Here is a 13,272-nt window from a genome sequence, read left to right as displayed (position 1 = left end):
AAACAATTTTGTTGTGTTGTAAAAACCAACCAGTGATTTACTTCAACAACATTCCCAGTATAAAGCATAATTATTAAATCATAAAGAAGAAAATACAGCCCATATTTAATCAGTTAGTAATAATATATACATATATGTATTGTTTACCACTCTGTATTGCAAGTTATTGGTCATAGATGATGCTAATCAGGAACTTATTTTTTAGTTCAAGTCTCTACTGCCACCTAGTGGCTTAGCTGAGAAAAGCTTCCCAAAGACAGCTGACCTGGTTCACAGTCCATTTTATTCCAGTCAATAAAAATTATGCTTGCCTTCTTCATTCCAAGAGACTGGGGTATGTAATTCAACATTTTAGAACAACATACTCATTATATATTATAATTCCACGAAAAACGCTGCTGTTCCCGGGTCATCGCTGGTTCACTTGAGGTTCTGCTGCCGCTTCAGGCTGGCTGTGTTGGAGAGGAGGCGCTCATGTTTGATTTTCTTGAGGTCCCGGTAAGCTTTGACCACGCGCTCCCTCTCTTCCAGCATCATCCTCTGCCTGGCCATTGAGGACTTTACTGAGCCAGTAGCAGCAGCCACGGGTGTGCCCATCAAGGACGTCAGGAGCAGCCCCTTCATCCTCCCCTGAAACACAGAGCGAGACAGTTACACACTCCTGCACAGCCCGCTGCACCATCTCTGCACGTCCCGTCGCACACAAACAAACAAAAAAACAAACAAACAAACCTCAGTCCTGGTCTGGGCTTTCCTTGGCTTCACTGTGAGTGTTGGTGGCGCCATGGCAACATCACCAAACTTCACTGTGTCTGGTGAGAGAGAAAGAGAGAGATACACACATTAAGTCAGTCCTGAGGAGCACTTTATATAGTGTAGGGCTTCAGATTTCCAGTATTTATTTAATCCCATTTTCAGGCTTTTTGTAGATGGGACAAAAAATAGTTTTTATCAGGCATTTAGTTTCCATAACAAACAAAAAGTGAATAGAGCACTTCTCCAAAAGTTTACTTCTGGAGTTTTGTGTGTGTTAAGGCATCTTGACAGCTACTCAAATAAAATAACAGAGCAGATGGGCATATGCAATGTACCTCTGTTGCAACAGAATGCAGTCTTAAATGAGCTAAAGTTTTGTGAGCAGGTCCTAGAGACTTAGACATTAAGCAGCATGTAAATTACATCTTATGAATACAAAAGTAACAAGCATCCACGTGCAAAAACACACACACACAGTACCTATGAACTTCTCCTTCTCCTCTCTCAGTTCTTTCCTATCCTCCTTCTTCTTCAATAACCTGTTCAGTCGACTCCTGTCATACCTGCATGTACAGAGAATCCGTCAGTGCAAACATAAGTTCTGCTTCTGTGAGTCACGTCATCATTTGAAGTTTTAGACCCAGGTGCTGATTTAACTCTTATTGCACAGGCAATGGGTGTTCTTCTGTAGAACAATACCTGCCATGTGATTTTGATAGTTTTTACTTTTAGGAAGACTTTGAACATTTACTCTCGTAAAACTAATGAACATTTATTTGGGGATCTATGTAGAAATGTTTGCCTATTTGACTTTGTTTATTAAAATTGGGTGACAATTCCTTTTTTTTTTTTCCAATTCCAATTCCATTTTAAAATCAATTCCCAATTGTAAATTCCAATTCCCATTCAATCAATTCCAATTCCTCCAAAGGAATTCCTTTGAAGGAATTGGAATGTAGAAATTATCTAAACAAAAAAAAAAAAAAATTGAAAATGGAATTGGAATTGAAAAAAAGGAACTGACCCCAACCACGTTTAAAGTTATATAATGATTACTCCAATTTTGGCGACAACCGAGAAGGTCCTTTGTGACTAGCCCCCTGGCACACGTACTCTTTCTTATTCTCGGACTTGCCCTTCTCCAGGGGCTGCTCCCTCTCTGGTTCACGGATCAGCTGGTTCTTTGTGAGGAACATGACGTGCTGCGTCTCCCTGTCCATGCGGTTCATGAAGGCAGCCTCTGACTCCTGCCTGCGCTTCCGAAACCGCGGCACAGGGATGTCAGCCTGCAGCTGCACGGCATCGGAGGCTGGCTTGGGGGATGGTTTAGGAGTGGGGGCTGGCTTATGAGTGGGGGTTGGGGTGAGGCTGGAGGCAACAGCTTCAGATAATAATACAAAAAAAAAAAAAAACAATCAGTCAGAAGCCTTTCTCAAGAGATTACCAATTGCGCCAAACCTTGCAGATTATGTAATGGTTTTGTCAAGACTATTATAATTTTCCTTGTGATGTGCCGAAACTCTGAACAGGCTTCTTGCAAATTTTTATTTTGTATTGGCTTTCTATTTATTTATTTTGTATTACCCTGTCTAACAGACACTGGAATGTATTACTGTATATGTCCTTGTATCTCCTTACTTTTCTGTACAGTGTGTGTGGTGGAGCTGTGTTGGAAGGTGCTATATAGCATGCATGCTGGTACAGTACCCGTCATCTTCTTGTTCTGCTGTTTCTTCATTCTCTCCTTGCTCCTCATGATCTCACGGAGCCGGAAGGGGATGTGTTCCAGGTTATCCATACTATGGGGCTTCACATCACTCTTCTTCCCTTTGCTATCGGTCAAGAAGACACATGATTCAACTACAAGAAACCAACTGGCCAAATCTAATACTTGCGTTTTGTTTTTGCTTCAAGAATAACAAAATTGGTGCAAACTTAAGAGAACACAGAAAAACGCACATTTGCACACAATGCTATGCAATGGTAGTGGTATTTCCAAATTTTACACAGGACATAAATGCTACACCTTTTCCTTTCCCACAACAGTTCACTAGCAGTAAAGGTACTTTCACTTAACTTTATTTCCACATATGTGCATAAGAATGACACTGCTTCAACTACACGAGGCATATTACAGAATACAGTACACAGTAGTTGTGATTTTACTTCTAGTATAGCCAAGGCTATTGTGATTACCCAACGCCACACGGGCACATATGACGAGAGGCACGGGAAGTATGTTTTTTTTTTTTCTCTAATACAATGTGTTTTCAGAGAAGCAGTAGACGATAGCTAAGACTACTGTTTCAGCGTGTTATTTAACAAAACGTTTCTCACGGCACTGTGCAAGTACAGTAGTGCAAAAATAAAGAATACAAACCGTACACACCCCTGCAGTTGATCTTTCCTGGGGCCGTGGTAAAACGGATCGACCGCTTTGATTTTCCTGTGCTTCCCCATGCTTATCTATTTCTCTGTATTATAAAATTGGACGATGTTACAGTCTAACAGCGCAGCCTACAAACCACATGGCCGCGCAGTGACGCAAACACACTGTTGCACTTTCAACTCCAACCCCGAGGTAGCTCCGCCTTTGCCTCGTCTACGCCTCTATTCAGACGAACACAGAGAAGACGCAACTTGACAACAACAACAATAATAATAATAATAATAATCATAATATAGCTCTGTATTAATAATGTCGTCTGGTACTAACCAGGAAGCGCAGCTGGCAGTGAAGTAATGTCACATTCATTGCTGCTGGTAACTGTTAAGAGGAGTATGGGGCGGGTATCTGAGTTTCATAAGGTGAGTTAATAATAATAATAATAATAATAATAATAATAATAAACAACACAATATAGCAGTCTTACCACTTTTCACTGAGAATGACACTATATTGGGTTGAAATCTTTTTCTTTTTTTTTCCCGTTTATCACTCATAAAAACAGTTTTAGCTATCAGAATTTCAGTATGACCCCGCAGTCAACAAGCCACAAGTAGTCTAAGACCAGCAGTGTCACCCTGACCTTGACATGGCCATTGCTGTACTAAATGATTATACAGAAAGGTATACGCGTCTGTATTGTTATGTATGTTATTTATTTTTTATTTATTTTTTGTTAAAAACGGTAAAGTAGCAACGTTGTGATGGCTTACATTAGGCGTAAGCATGACAAAAGCATGGGGGGGGCTTGTACAGTACGACTACGCAGATTAAGACGTTTAATTAGAATGTAGCCTAAAATATTAATTGTCACCACCAAACTATATGTAACCAGAGGACCGGGTTGGAACAAAAAGAGAGATGATTAGATTTAGGATTGAAGGGTAGCCTGGCTCTTTAGTGGTGAAGACGCATGTTTGCGATGTGCGGGGTCGTCGGTTAGTGCCCTGCCTTCGCCCTGTTACGCACGGAAGTGTTAAATAAGTAAGCGCGGTTTGCAAGTCATATTTTACAGTGCTGTTTCTTTTCCTCTCCCAGCTTTGCAGCGTCCCCCGTTTTGACCTTAGCCAGAAGCACCTGGTGTCTTTTTTCACTCCGATCCCAGCTGGGAAGCTCTGTGGAGCAGCACGGACACTCCATCACAAGGGCTACCGAGGCCTGTCCACCACGCCTGATTCCCAGGACACTCAAGACTGTGGAACCGGCCAGGGAAGGACTCATGTGGAAGGTTCTACAACAGAGGGGGATGAGCCAGACCCAAAACACAGCAGCGCACCCCTCGGCCCCCCTCCGCCCCCGCCCATGCATTGCTGTATGAGCGGCTGCACGAACTGCGTATGGATTCCCTACACAGAGGAACTCCTGAAGTATTACCGAGACGGCGGGGAGAAGGCTCTGGCTGCAGTAGAGGAGCACGTCAAGGACGAAAACATCAAAGCGTTTTTAAAAATGGAGATTAGAATGATCAGTGTAAAATAAAACAGCAGCAAGGATCAACAAAAATCCTAAAACCAATTACAACAGGGACCGACAAAATAAACCGATGTTTTGAAAGATGATAATGGGTGAAACTAATTTGTACGTTTTCTGTTCTTTTATAAAATTCCGTCTACCTGAAACTTTTAAAATTGGACTTTAAATAGCACTGGACATTTGTAAACCCAAACGGATTAGGACAACACTGGGTACTTTTGAATATTCAGGTCTGTGTGCCTGTACTATTTATACAAATGTTGTGTTAAGTTATTGTGACTTTATGTTGTGCTTTCACTGGAACCATACTTTTAAACATGTAGATACACTATTAAAATAAATATTTATTCCAGTCTCTTTGTAGGACTTCCAAATATGTCTTCCGATCATGACCCGGTTATTGTAAAATGTATATTATTGAATAAGGTGTGTCTCAACTTTCAATGAAATTAAAAGGCTTAACTATATGTTACTGAAATGTAGCAGCCTCCTTGCGTCACTAATCCCCTTACACAGAGTGGAGTCTCATTACAGTGTGTTTTGGGGTTGGGTCTGGCTGAGGTCAGTTTACTGTTCTTTAACTTTAGGTTAAATAGTCTGAATCAATTCAAAGAATTCTCAGTGGGACTAACAGATTCCTTTCAGTTCAGTGTCTCAAGCGTCATGTGGATTCCAGAGATCTGGGATACTGGGATACAGCTGTACCTGTGAAGTCAGTAAGTTGGGCGGTCTACAAATCTTTATTCACAGGCTGGCCAATTTACACAGCTCCAAAGAGGTTTTCTGCTGAAGTAATAATCGTCTGGTCTTGAGCTCAGCACTTTACAAAGCCCCTAAGCTCCCACCCCACAACCTACCTCACCCCAGCAATAAGAGTCGCCAGAAGGGCGGTTTACACGGCTGCTGCTCCCCTCAAAACAATCTGCAAAGTAACCAGCATGTTCAGCACTAAACCAACACTTAATAATCGTGTGGGTTTATCTCATTTTAATTATCCATTGTACTCAGAGTGGAAGTATTGACTGACACCCCATGCTGTTTCCCCTAGATAGTCCAGACAGTGCTTGGAAGCCCTGCTTAATCCGTGACAATAAATAGAGAAATGTAATTGTTCTTTTTATTATTGTATTATGCTGTTACATCAATACTGGATGTTCATTATTAGAGTCCCCAAAGTTTCTGAAACTTCAGTGTAAAAGAGAACTTGTTCTAACAGTTTTTTTTTTTTTTTTTTAAGGTGGTACTAAATACTTTTATATATTGAAACATTTAAGTGATTCTTATTAGCGTATCAATATATATAAATACATTAAATGAATTATTCATGTCTTTCACGGCTTTGTTTTTAATAGAAGTGGAACTGTGGTGTGTTCAGTATGCTGGCTGGCAGTACGGAGTTGGTATTGTAGGGGTTCATTTGGCCTCTGGGAGAAAGGCAGCCGACCATGTCACTTAATGAAGCAAGATAATCCTGCCTCCCACCACCTCCCCGAATTCAATTGCCCTACCAAGAATAATCGAAAACTCAATTTGTGTCTGTCTCCTAAGAGTGTATTATTTTTTAATTAGGTTAAGCATTGGTTTCAACAGCATAGCTTTGAGATTTGGAGATTATTTACATGGGGTAATCTCACTGTTGAAAGGAGGTTTACATCTCAGGGCTCCAGTCCAGACCACAGATTACCTTGTGATTGATAAATTCATTATTGTAGATCGCTGGCAAACAAATTAAATACCAGCACCATACAAAAACACAGGGCCCAAATTAAGCAAAGCAAGAGAGTAAAGGTACATTTGAAGGAATAATAATAAAAAAATAACAGTATAAAGCCACAAGGAACCTCAATTAATGATGCATAGAACCTGTTTGTATTTGTGTCTGATCAAGACCTAGAGGTAGAAACATCATTGTCTTGTGTTATAAAGCTGAAATGATCAAATACCTTTATTTTGTGAATGTATCAGTTGTTTTTTGACTACACACCTCGTCATTCTTGATGAGCGCTACACCTTTTTCTGATTAATAGATACTAGAAGTTTTAAAACTTTTTGTTATTTTTTTCATATTTTCAGATTTCATATTAAAGGTCCAAACCTAGTACCAACAGCACACCAATTTGTCACCCATGTAAGTTGTTACTAGCTTTGTGGTTTTGTTGGTTTCAATGTGCAACTCTGTGTAGTAGAAATGCATTCATCATCAGACACCTATTTCAGGGAGGCGAGGAGGAGAGTGACGCAGGCTGTGGCCCCCTTCTGAGACAGTGTCCTTCAGCAGATGAGCCCAAGAGGCCAGTGACCTGCTAATCCCATTAGCCATGGCTAACAGTATAAGAGGCACACAGGCCAGACAGAGCTCAAAGCAACCCTAGGTTAGAGAGACAAGCCGCTTCCCTCGAGAGCTGTGTGGGGCTCTCGTCTGTGACTGGTGAATGGTCCCCACCTCATAGCCGGTAAGAAACAGCAGGGTGTTCATTGACTGTTGCAATGGGGTGGCTTAGGATGAATGTGTATGTCTTGTCTAAATTGGGGGGGTCGGGTGGTTAAATTTACTAATTGTAACGGAGAAAGGAGGGTCTATGTTACAAGATTTTCTTAACAAAGTGGGGGTGTTTTTGACTTCAGAGTTGAGGAAAATAAGTGACTGGACTGACAATAAGAAAGACTGCTGATGTCAAAAACCTTTACGTCCCGCAAAACATTTATTGAGCAAACAGAACAAGCGAAGGTTTACTGCTGGTCAACTCATATACACCAGCTGTTGAGATAAGATGGACCCATACTTGCCTACATTTAGTTTTTGTTTTGTTATTCTCTAAATCCATTGGCTTTAAACCAGGGGCTGCAAATTACAGTTTCCTGACATGGATCTCTATAGTATATACTCTGAGGCAACCCTGGTGACATGCCTAGTGTAGTTCTCTATAATGTATTCATTTCCCATGCTGGATTAAATTTGATGGCTCTCAAATCACCAGTACCACCAGTCTATTGAATTTGATGGCTCGCAAATTTGATGTTTGGTAACTGGAAGACAGGTGGTTAAATTGGACACAATGGAGCAGCAGTTTGTAATCGGATTGGAGCTGCAGAGACCCTGCACTAAGGGGGTTACGTGGCCCAGGTTAGTGCAGTGATGGGTGTAGCATTCTGATTACTGTGTGTGTCAGCATCCAGTGGATGTCTAAGCTGATTTAGAACGTCCCTTTCTGATGCATCAGCTCATCTTCCTACCTCGTATTAATACTGAGAGACTGAGTCCGCCAGAGCTAGAGAGAAAATAATTCACATACGTGAGGTAAGCCTGAATAATAATAATAATAATAATAATAATAAATAATAATAATAATAATAATAATAATAATAATAATAATAATAATAATAATCTATTCTACAAACTATTGGTTTTTGGATTTGCATTTAATTTCTCAGTTTCTTGAGCTGTGTAAACCAGTGTTATTTAGCTTTGAATAAGTTAAAATATTGTAGACAGTATTTGATACAGTCATTGATCTTTCTTTGGAAATTATTGTTTGTAATAATTTCATTCCAAGAGCAGCATATAGATCAAATCAAGCAATGTTGGGTACACTTCACAAAGCTTTAGCTTGTGAGCTTGAAATAACTATGTAATGTTTGATATATATACAACAGTCTGGAAAGAATGTAATGACTAAAGCATTTTATTGAACCCATTAAGTCTAACTCCGGGGCTGATGCCTTGTTAATATGTACCGCTTTGTTTGAAGCATGTGGAATAGTTGTTCTTCCTCTGCTGATTCAATTTAATCCATGTCCTTTTGTCTTGAATTTGATGTCACTCTTAGGAAATACTTTAGGGAGTCATGTGAATTTGCAGCCGTTGTTGTTTTATTGTTAGTTATTATTTTATTTCCAATTGAAATGGTTTCCTGACTAGCTCACACTGCACGGCTTCAAACTAAAGAAATAAATACATTTAAAAATACAATAAGGGTGCATGGTGAGTCTGCAGTGTGCAAAGAAGCGGGCGGCTGATGGCACACACTTCGGAGGACAGCGTGTGTTCGTCTTCACCGCTCCCGAGTCAGCGTGGGGGTGGTAGCGGTGAGCGGAGCATAAAAATAATTGGATATTACAAATTGGGAGAAAATGATAAAAATAAATAAATAAATAAATAATACAATAATTATCTTTGCAATTGTTTAGAAAAAGAACATTGCTTTTGAGCATCTGAGCCTGTTTACTGCAGAGTTCAACATTCAGCTGTTGGGTCTTTGGACTCCCCAAAACCCCAAACCCACTCTCATATTGGGCTATGCATTTCAATGAGTTTTAAACCATATTGTTTGCTCAGCATATTCCAGAGTGCCCTTGTTCTAATGGGATTGGAGTTTAGCTCTGCTCAGTGGTAATGTTAAGGAGTCTTAACTAAATCGAGCAAGGCTACTGGAGAGGATTAGAGGAATTCAGATCATCAGCAATGCAGTCACACCACTACTGATCAATCCCCAATTATTATTATTATTACTATTATTACTATTTTAATCATTTTATTTCTCTAAAGCATTTCCATCAGCATCATCCTTTGAGTTTGAGTGACTATCAGATCCTAAGGGTTGACAAAGGGAAGTTTGTTTTCTGGAAGTAATTGAACAATGTCTAATTCCGATTACCAGCGAGAAATACTCAGTTTATATAATTAGTATTATTTATTAAGATGTTCCAATTTAAACAGTTTTTAAAAAAATATTTAAATTCATTTTCATAACGTTTAAAATCTCTACAGTACATGCACTGAATGTTGAAGGCACAGAACTGTCATCCCAAATTCAACACCTACTGCTCAACTGCTTCAGCTCTTTGAAGCGCTCTAGTTTCTAAATTGTATTTATAGTTGAATAATTGAAACAGCAAATCAAAGAATCTGATAATAACTTCATGCAGTAAATTAAATTAAACACAGTTTGCATTGACGCCAGGTTTAGAGCTCTGCTCTTCTCCACAACGTATTTTACTTTAATGTTCAAAGAGTCGAAGGACCACATCTATAGTACAAAAGACCTAGAACACCATTCAAGAGTACTAGTTGACTTTCAGCCCAGAGGAAAGAACGTCTGGTCACTATTCAACAACACGGCTCCAAGAAGCTTCTAAACTCAAGTAAAACCAGACAATTCTGAAGATCCGAAAGGGGTTTTGAAAGATGTTTAATACCATCTCTGCCACAAACCTCTATTTTAATCTCTTTTTTCCAGTTCCTTCCATCAGAAGAGACAACGAAAGTTTTTTTTTTCAGAAACAACAGTGTCTTCAAAACGACCACAGAAAGCTACTGAATAACAACCTTGAGTGACCCCACAGCTACCCACACTCCCGACCATGAACCTGGAACTCCCCAAATCTGATGTCAAGTCAGCCACAAGAGTGACCGGCGGCCCCGCCACCCCCCGCAAGGGACCCCCCAAATTCAAACAGAGACAGACCCGCCAGTTCAAGAGCAAGCCGCCAAAGAAAGGAATACAGGGGTACGTGTGCCTTCTACCGTTAATACTGCTGACTGGAGCTGCCACTCAGGACCGTTATACACATTTACAGAATTGTATGACATCGTTAGTAATCTTTAATACAACTCAAACAGCAGTGCTTAACCCGGATACCATAATCTTTTAAAACACTCAGTCATTTTTTGGCATTTTACACATTTATTTTAGAGAAGTGTGCTATTGAGATTTACCTGCACTGTAAAGTGTTTGACTTTCATAACCTTCAGTAACAATATGTTTTCAGTGATAGTATTTTCTGTTGAATTAATATTAAATTATTTCATTAAACATTCCACAGTATTAATGAATGGTTACTTCATATGCGTTTCGAATAACTCGTCGCTTCACATTTAAGTGTAATTACATTGTAAAATGCTGCCCGTGGTGCATTCGATGTATGCGATTGAGCTGTTGCTTCTCAATGTGTTTCCCTGAACGTGAATTTGAAAAGTCCTATTCTCACTGAGACAAAGAGAAAATTCAGTATTACTACTATACATTGTATTCTACCTTTTTGAAATCCCTGGGGGTGGGGTGCAAAACGGAGATAATACTAAACTATATATGATGTGACAACATATTGAATTACACATGAAATAATAGCTGATTATCTCGCTGTGTTCACTGTGTTTGATGAGGTTGCTTGGTTGAGCTTGTTGTAAGTAAATTTTGGGACCGAGTCCCTGCTGTGTTTGTTTTTTCAGGTTCGGTGATGACATCCCTGGAATGGAAGGGTTAGGCACAGGTGAGTTACAGTTATGATATATTTTTAGGAGGCATTGTGGTCCAGTGGTTAAAGCCCACTGCTTGTAACCAGAAGGTCACTGGTTCAAATCCTACCACTGCCACTTACTGACTCACTGTGTGACCCTGAGCAACTCACCTCCTTGTGCTCCATCCTGCAGATGAGATGTTAAATCAATGTAAGTGACTCTGCATATAATGCACAGTTCACAGCCTACCTCTGTGATGGTGGTCCACTATGAAAGGCACTATATAGAAATAAATTAAGATATTATAGTGGAAAGTTTACCATGGGTTTATGAAATGCCCATGTTTAGGTATATTACTGAAATGACCTTCCTAATAGGAGTGAGTTCATACAGCTATGAGGGAGGAACAATGTATTTAACATCTCCTGGATCCTACATTGGGATGATGAGATAACACGTTTCTGTTTAATATTTCCATTGTCCTTCAGTTGCCAGCATAGGCTCCTGATAATTTAAATACTATTCTTAATTGAAGGTAGTTCTGAAACCAGGGACTGGATGCAGAGCTTGTGTTCAGAACCATTGTAGTTACTCAACACATACCACATGTTTTATACATTGTTCTAGAACTAATTTAACCCGTTTAAGCACAGGGTCGAATTCTGACCCACTATGTGTTAACTTTGCAGACATCACTGTCATCTGCCCCTGGGAGGCCTTCAATCACCTGGAACTGCACGAACTGGCCCAGTACGGTATCATCTGAGACCTCTGGCTGACCCACAATCCTCTGGGAATTGCGAACACTCCATCATGGTTCTTTTTGGGACTGGGTGGGGGGAAAAAAATGCGAAAGGAATACAACAAAAAGGGACAAAAAAAATCTGCAAAAAAGAAAATTCTAACAAAAAAAATCTATAGTGTAATGACTTTTCACCACTTTCTTTACCCTGCAGTCAAAAATTATAAAATGAACTGTCGATGTTTAGAATCCTCAGAGCTCTTCTGCACACTATTTCGCAAACTCTCAAACTTTCTGCTACTTGTCTATCCTTTCTGCAGTTTTCTTTCTGTTCTTTTTCCTGTGTCTTTTTTCTCTCAAAATGAAACATGAAACTTATACAAGCAAAGCCGCCTCGAACGAGTAAACAATGAAACACACCAGTGAAGCGTAACCACAAGCGATTCACGAGCCAGAATCACAACAATGGAAAACACTCCATGGACTGAGGTCTGGGACATTTACTGAGCAGAGACCCCACACTGGTTAAATTGACAAGAGCAGGAATCGATCCCTACTGTATCTTCCCTAACTATTCCTTTTTTCTATCCATTTCTCTCCTTTCTCTTTAATTATTGTGTTCTTTTTTTCTTTTTAATTAAGGAAACACTCAGGGATTATTGCTTTTTTGTGTTGACTGTTGCTAAGGGCAGCTGTCACAGTAGAACCCCCCTGGTCTGTTAGTTCCATATAGCCTCTGTCCTGTCTTATTTAGTTTTAAAATTTAACATCTTAATGCATGTTTTTGTGTTGTTGCATGTTTTTTTAAAAAGCATCTTTATATCTCATTGCACGTTTGACTCTCATTCTCATTGCATGTTTCCATCCCTTTGCACGCTACATTGCATGTTTCCATCTCCTTGCATGTTTCATTTCGATCTTTTTGCATGTTTCCATTTCATTCCAGTGCATATCTCGTTTCTGAATGCACGTTTGTGCATGTTGCCCTCTCTCTGAAGCATGGCATTATCATGTAGGACACCAAGTGGCATTACTCTTGTCAAATACACCTCTTTGCATGCATTGTTTTCTGTAACATCCATCATTTGTGTGAAATCTCTTTCTAGATGCGCCTCTCTCTCTCTTTCCCATTATCTCTATATTAATTACAGTAAGATAATCATTAAAACACCCTTTAGCCCTGTACTAAGCTCCTCTATAACTATTGGTTCAAACTTTTCTAAACTATGCAAAATCAAGGCACTCATTTGCACTGTTTTCTTTCTGCTCCCCCCTTTTTGCCGTTTATATATATATATATATATATATATATATATAATATATATATATATATATAATATATATATATATATTATATAATATATTATATATATATATAATATATATATATATCTATATATATATATATAATATATAATAAAAATCTGAGAAACTAAAGACAGTTAAAGACTTAGAAAATCTGAAAGGAAAGTATTCACAAAAAACTTGAATAATTTTTTTTACTTGGGAAGAAAACTGAAAAAATGATCGGACTTCAAGCGACACAATCCCATTCCTCCTCTATGACCTATAATACCAGTTCAGGCAAGCTGCAGAGTTCATGAAAAGGAAAATGTC

General features: G+C 39.2%; 3 protein-coding genes across 4 annotated transcripts; 2 read left to right on the top strand and 1 right to left on the bottom strand.

Annotated features, from left to right (window-relative positions):
* Positions 1–263: 263 nt before the first annotated feature.
* On the bottom strand, positions 264–3,316 carry ccdc137 (coiled-coil domain containing 137). 2 transcript variants are annotated; one of them, XM_041222290.1, is made up of 6 exons: positions 3,137–3,316; positions 2,464–2,588; positions 1,870–2,137; positions 1,237–1,319; positions 733–812; positions 264–630 (listed from the first exon to the last, which is right to left on the bottom strand). In XM_041222290.1, the coding sequence occupies exons 1-6, from the start codon at positions 3,214–3,216 to the stop codon at positions 421–423; spliced, it is 846 nt and encodes a 281-aa protein (XP_041078224.1). In that variant the 5' UTR covers positions 3,217–3,316; the 3' UTR covers positions 264–420. The 2 variants fall into 2 exon arrangements, with proteins under 2 accessions (XP_041078224.1, XP_041078225.1); XM_041222291.1 differs by having other exon boundaries at positions 3,146–3,316.
* Positions 3,317–3,375: 59 nt separating this feature from the next.
* On the top strand, positions 3,376–5,163 carry LOC121296582 (oxidoreductase-like domain-containing protein 1). Its single transcript, XM_041222292.1, has 2 exons — positions 3,376–3,564; positions 4,241–5,163. Exons 1-2 carry the CDS (start codon positions 3,499–3,501, stop codon positions 4,679–4,681), a joined length of 507 nt encoding a protein of 168 aa, XP_041078226.1. The 5' UTR covers positions 3,376–3,498; the 3' UTR covers positions 4,682–5,163.
* A 2,751-nt stretch (positions 5,164–7,914) lies between these two features.
* On the top strand, positions 7,915–12,923 carry LOC121296584 (retinal rod rhodopsin-sensitive cGMP 3',5'-cyclic phosphodiesterase subunit gamma). The gene is made up of 4 exons (XM_041222295.1): positions 7,915–7,973; positions 9,913–10,182; positions 10,905–10,945; positions 11,603–12,923. Exons 2-4 carry the CDS (start codon positions 10,037–10,039, stop codon positions 11,677–11,679), a joined length of 264 nt encoding a protein of 87 aa, XP_041078229.1. The 5' UTR covers positions 7,915–7,973; positions 9,913–10,036; the 3' UTR covers positions 11,680–12,923.
* The last annotated feature ends 349 nt before the right edge of the window (positions 12,924–13,272 follow it).

The sequence above is a fragment of the Polyodon spathula genome, chromosome 21 (assembly GCF_017654505.1).
Source record: "Polyodon spathula isolate WHYD16114869_AA chromosome 21, ASM1765450v1, whole genome shotgun sequence".
Lineage (NCBI taxonomy): Eukaryota > Metazoa > Chordata > Actinopteri > Acipenseriformes > Polyodontidae > Polyodon > Polyodon spathula.
This window is presented reverse-complemented; position numbering and strand designations above follow the sequence as displayed.

What these genes read in the sequence shown, in the direction of transcription:
- LOC121296584 (XM_041222295.1), top strand. Translation starts at nt 10,037, where the DNA reads ATGAACCTGGAACTCCCCAAATCTGATGTCAAGTCAGCCACAAGAGTG. An exon ending in CCAAAGAAAGGAATACAGGG is followed by an intron (nt 10,183 to 10,904) that starts GTACGTGTGCCT and finishes TTGTTTTTTCAG; the next exon opens with GTTCGGTGATGACATCCCTG. An exon ending in AATGGAAGGGTTAGGCACAG is followed by an intron (nt 10,946 to 11,602) that starts GTGAGTTACAGT and finishes TTAACTTTGCAG; the next exon opens with ACATCACTGTCATCTGCCCC.
- ccdc137 (XM_041222290.1), bottom strand. Translation starts at nt 3,216, where the DNA reads ATGGGGAAGCACAGGAAAATCAAAGCGGTCGATCCGTTTTACCACGGC. An exon ending in AAGTCCGAGAATAAGAAAGA is followed by an intron (nt 1,320 to 1,869) that starts GTACGTGTGCCA and finishes CTGTACATGCAG; the next exon opens with GTATGACAGGAGTCGACTGA. An exon ending in GGAGAAGGAGAAGTTCATAG is followed by an intron (nt 813 to 1,236) that starts GTACTGTGTGTG and finishes CTCTCTCACCAG; the next exon opens with ACACAGTGAAGTTTGGTGAT.
- LOC121296582 (XM_041222292.1), top strand. Translation starts at nt 3,499, where the DNA reads ATGTCACATTCATTGCTGCTGGTAACTGTTAAGAGGAGTATGGGGCGG. An exon ending in GGGTATCTGAGTTTCATAAG is followed by an intron (nt 3,565 to 4,240) that starts GTGAGTTAATAA and finishes TTCCTCTCCCAG; the next exon opens with CTTTGCAGCGTCCCCCGTTT.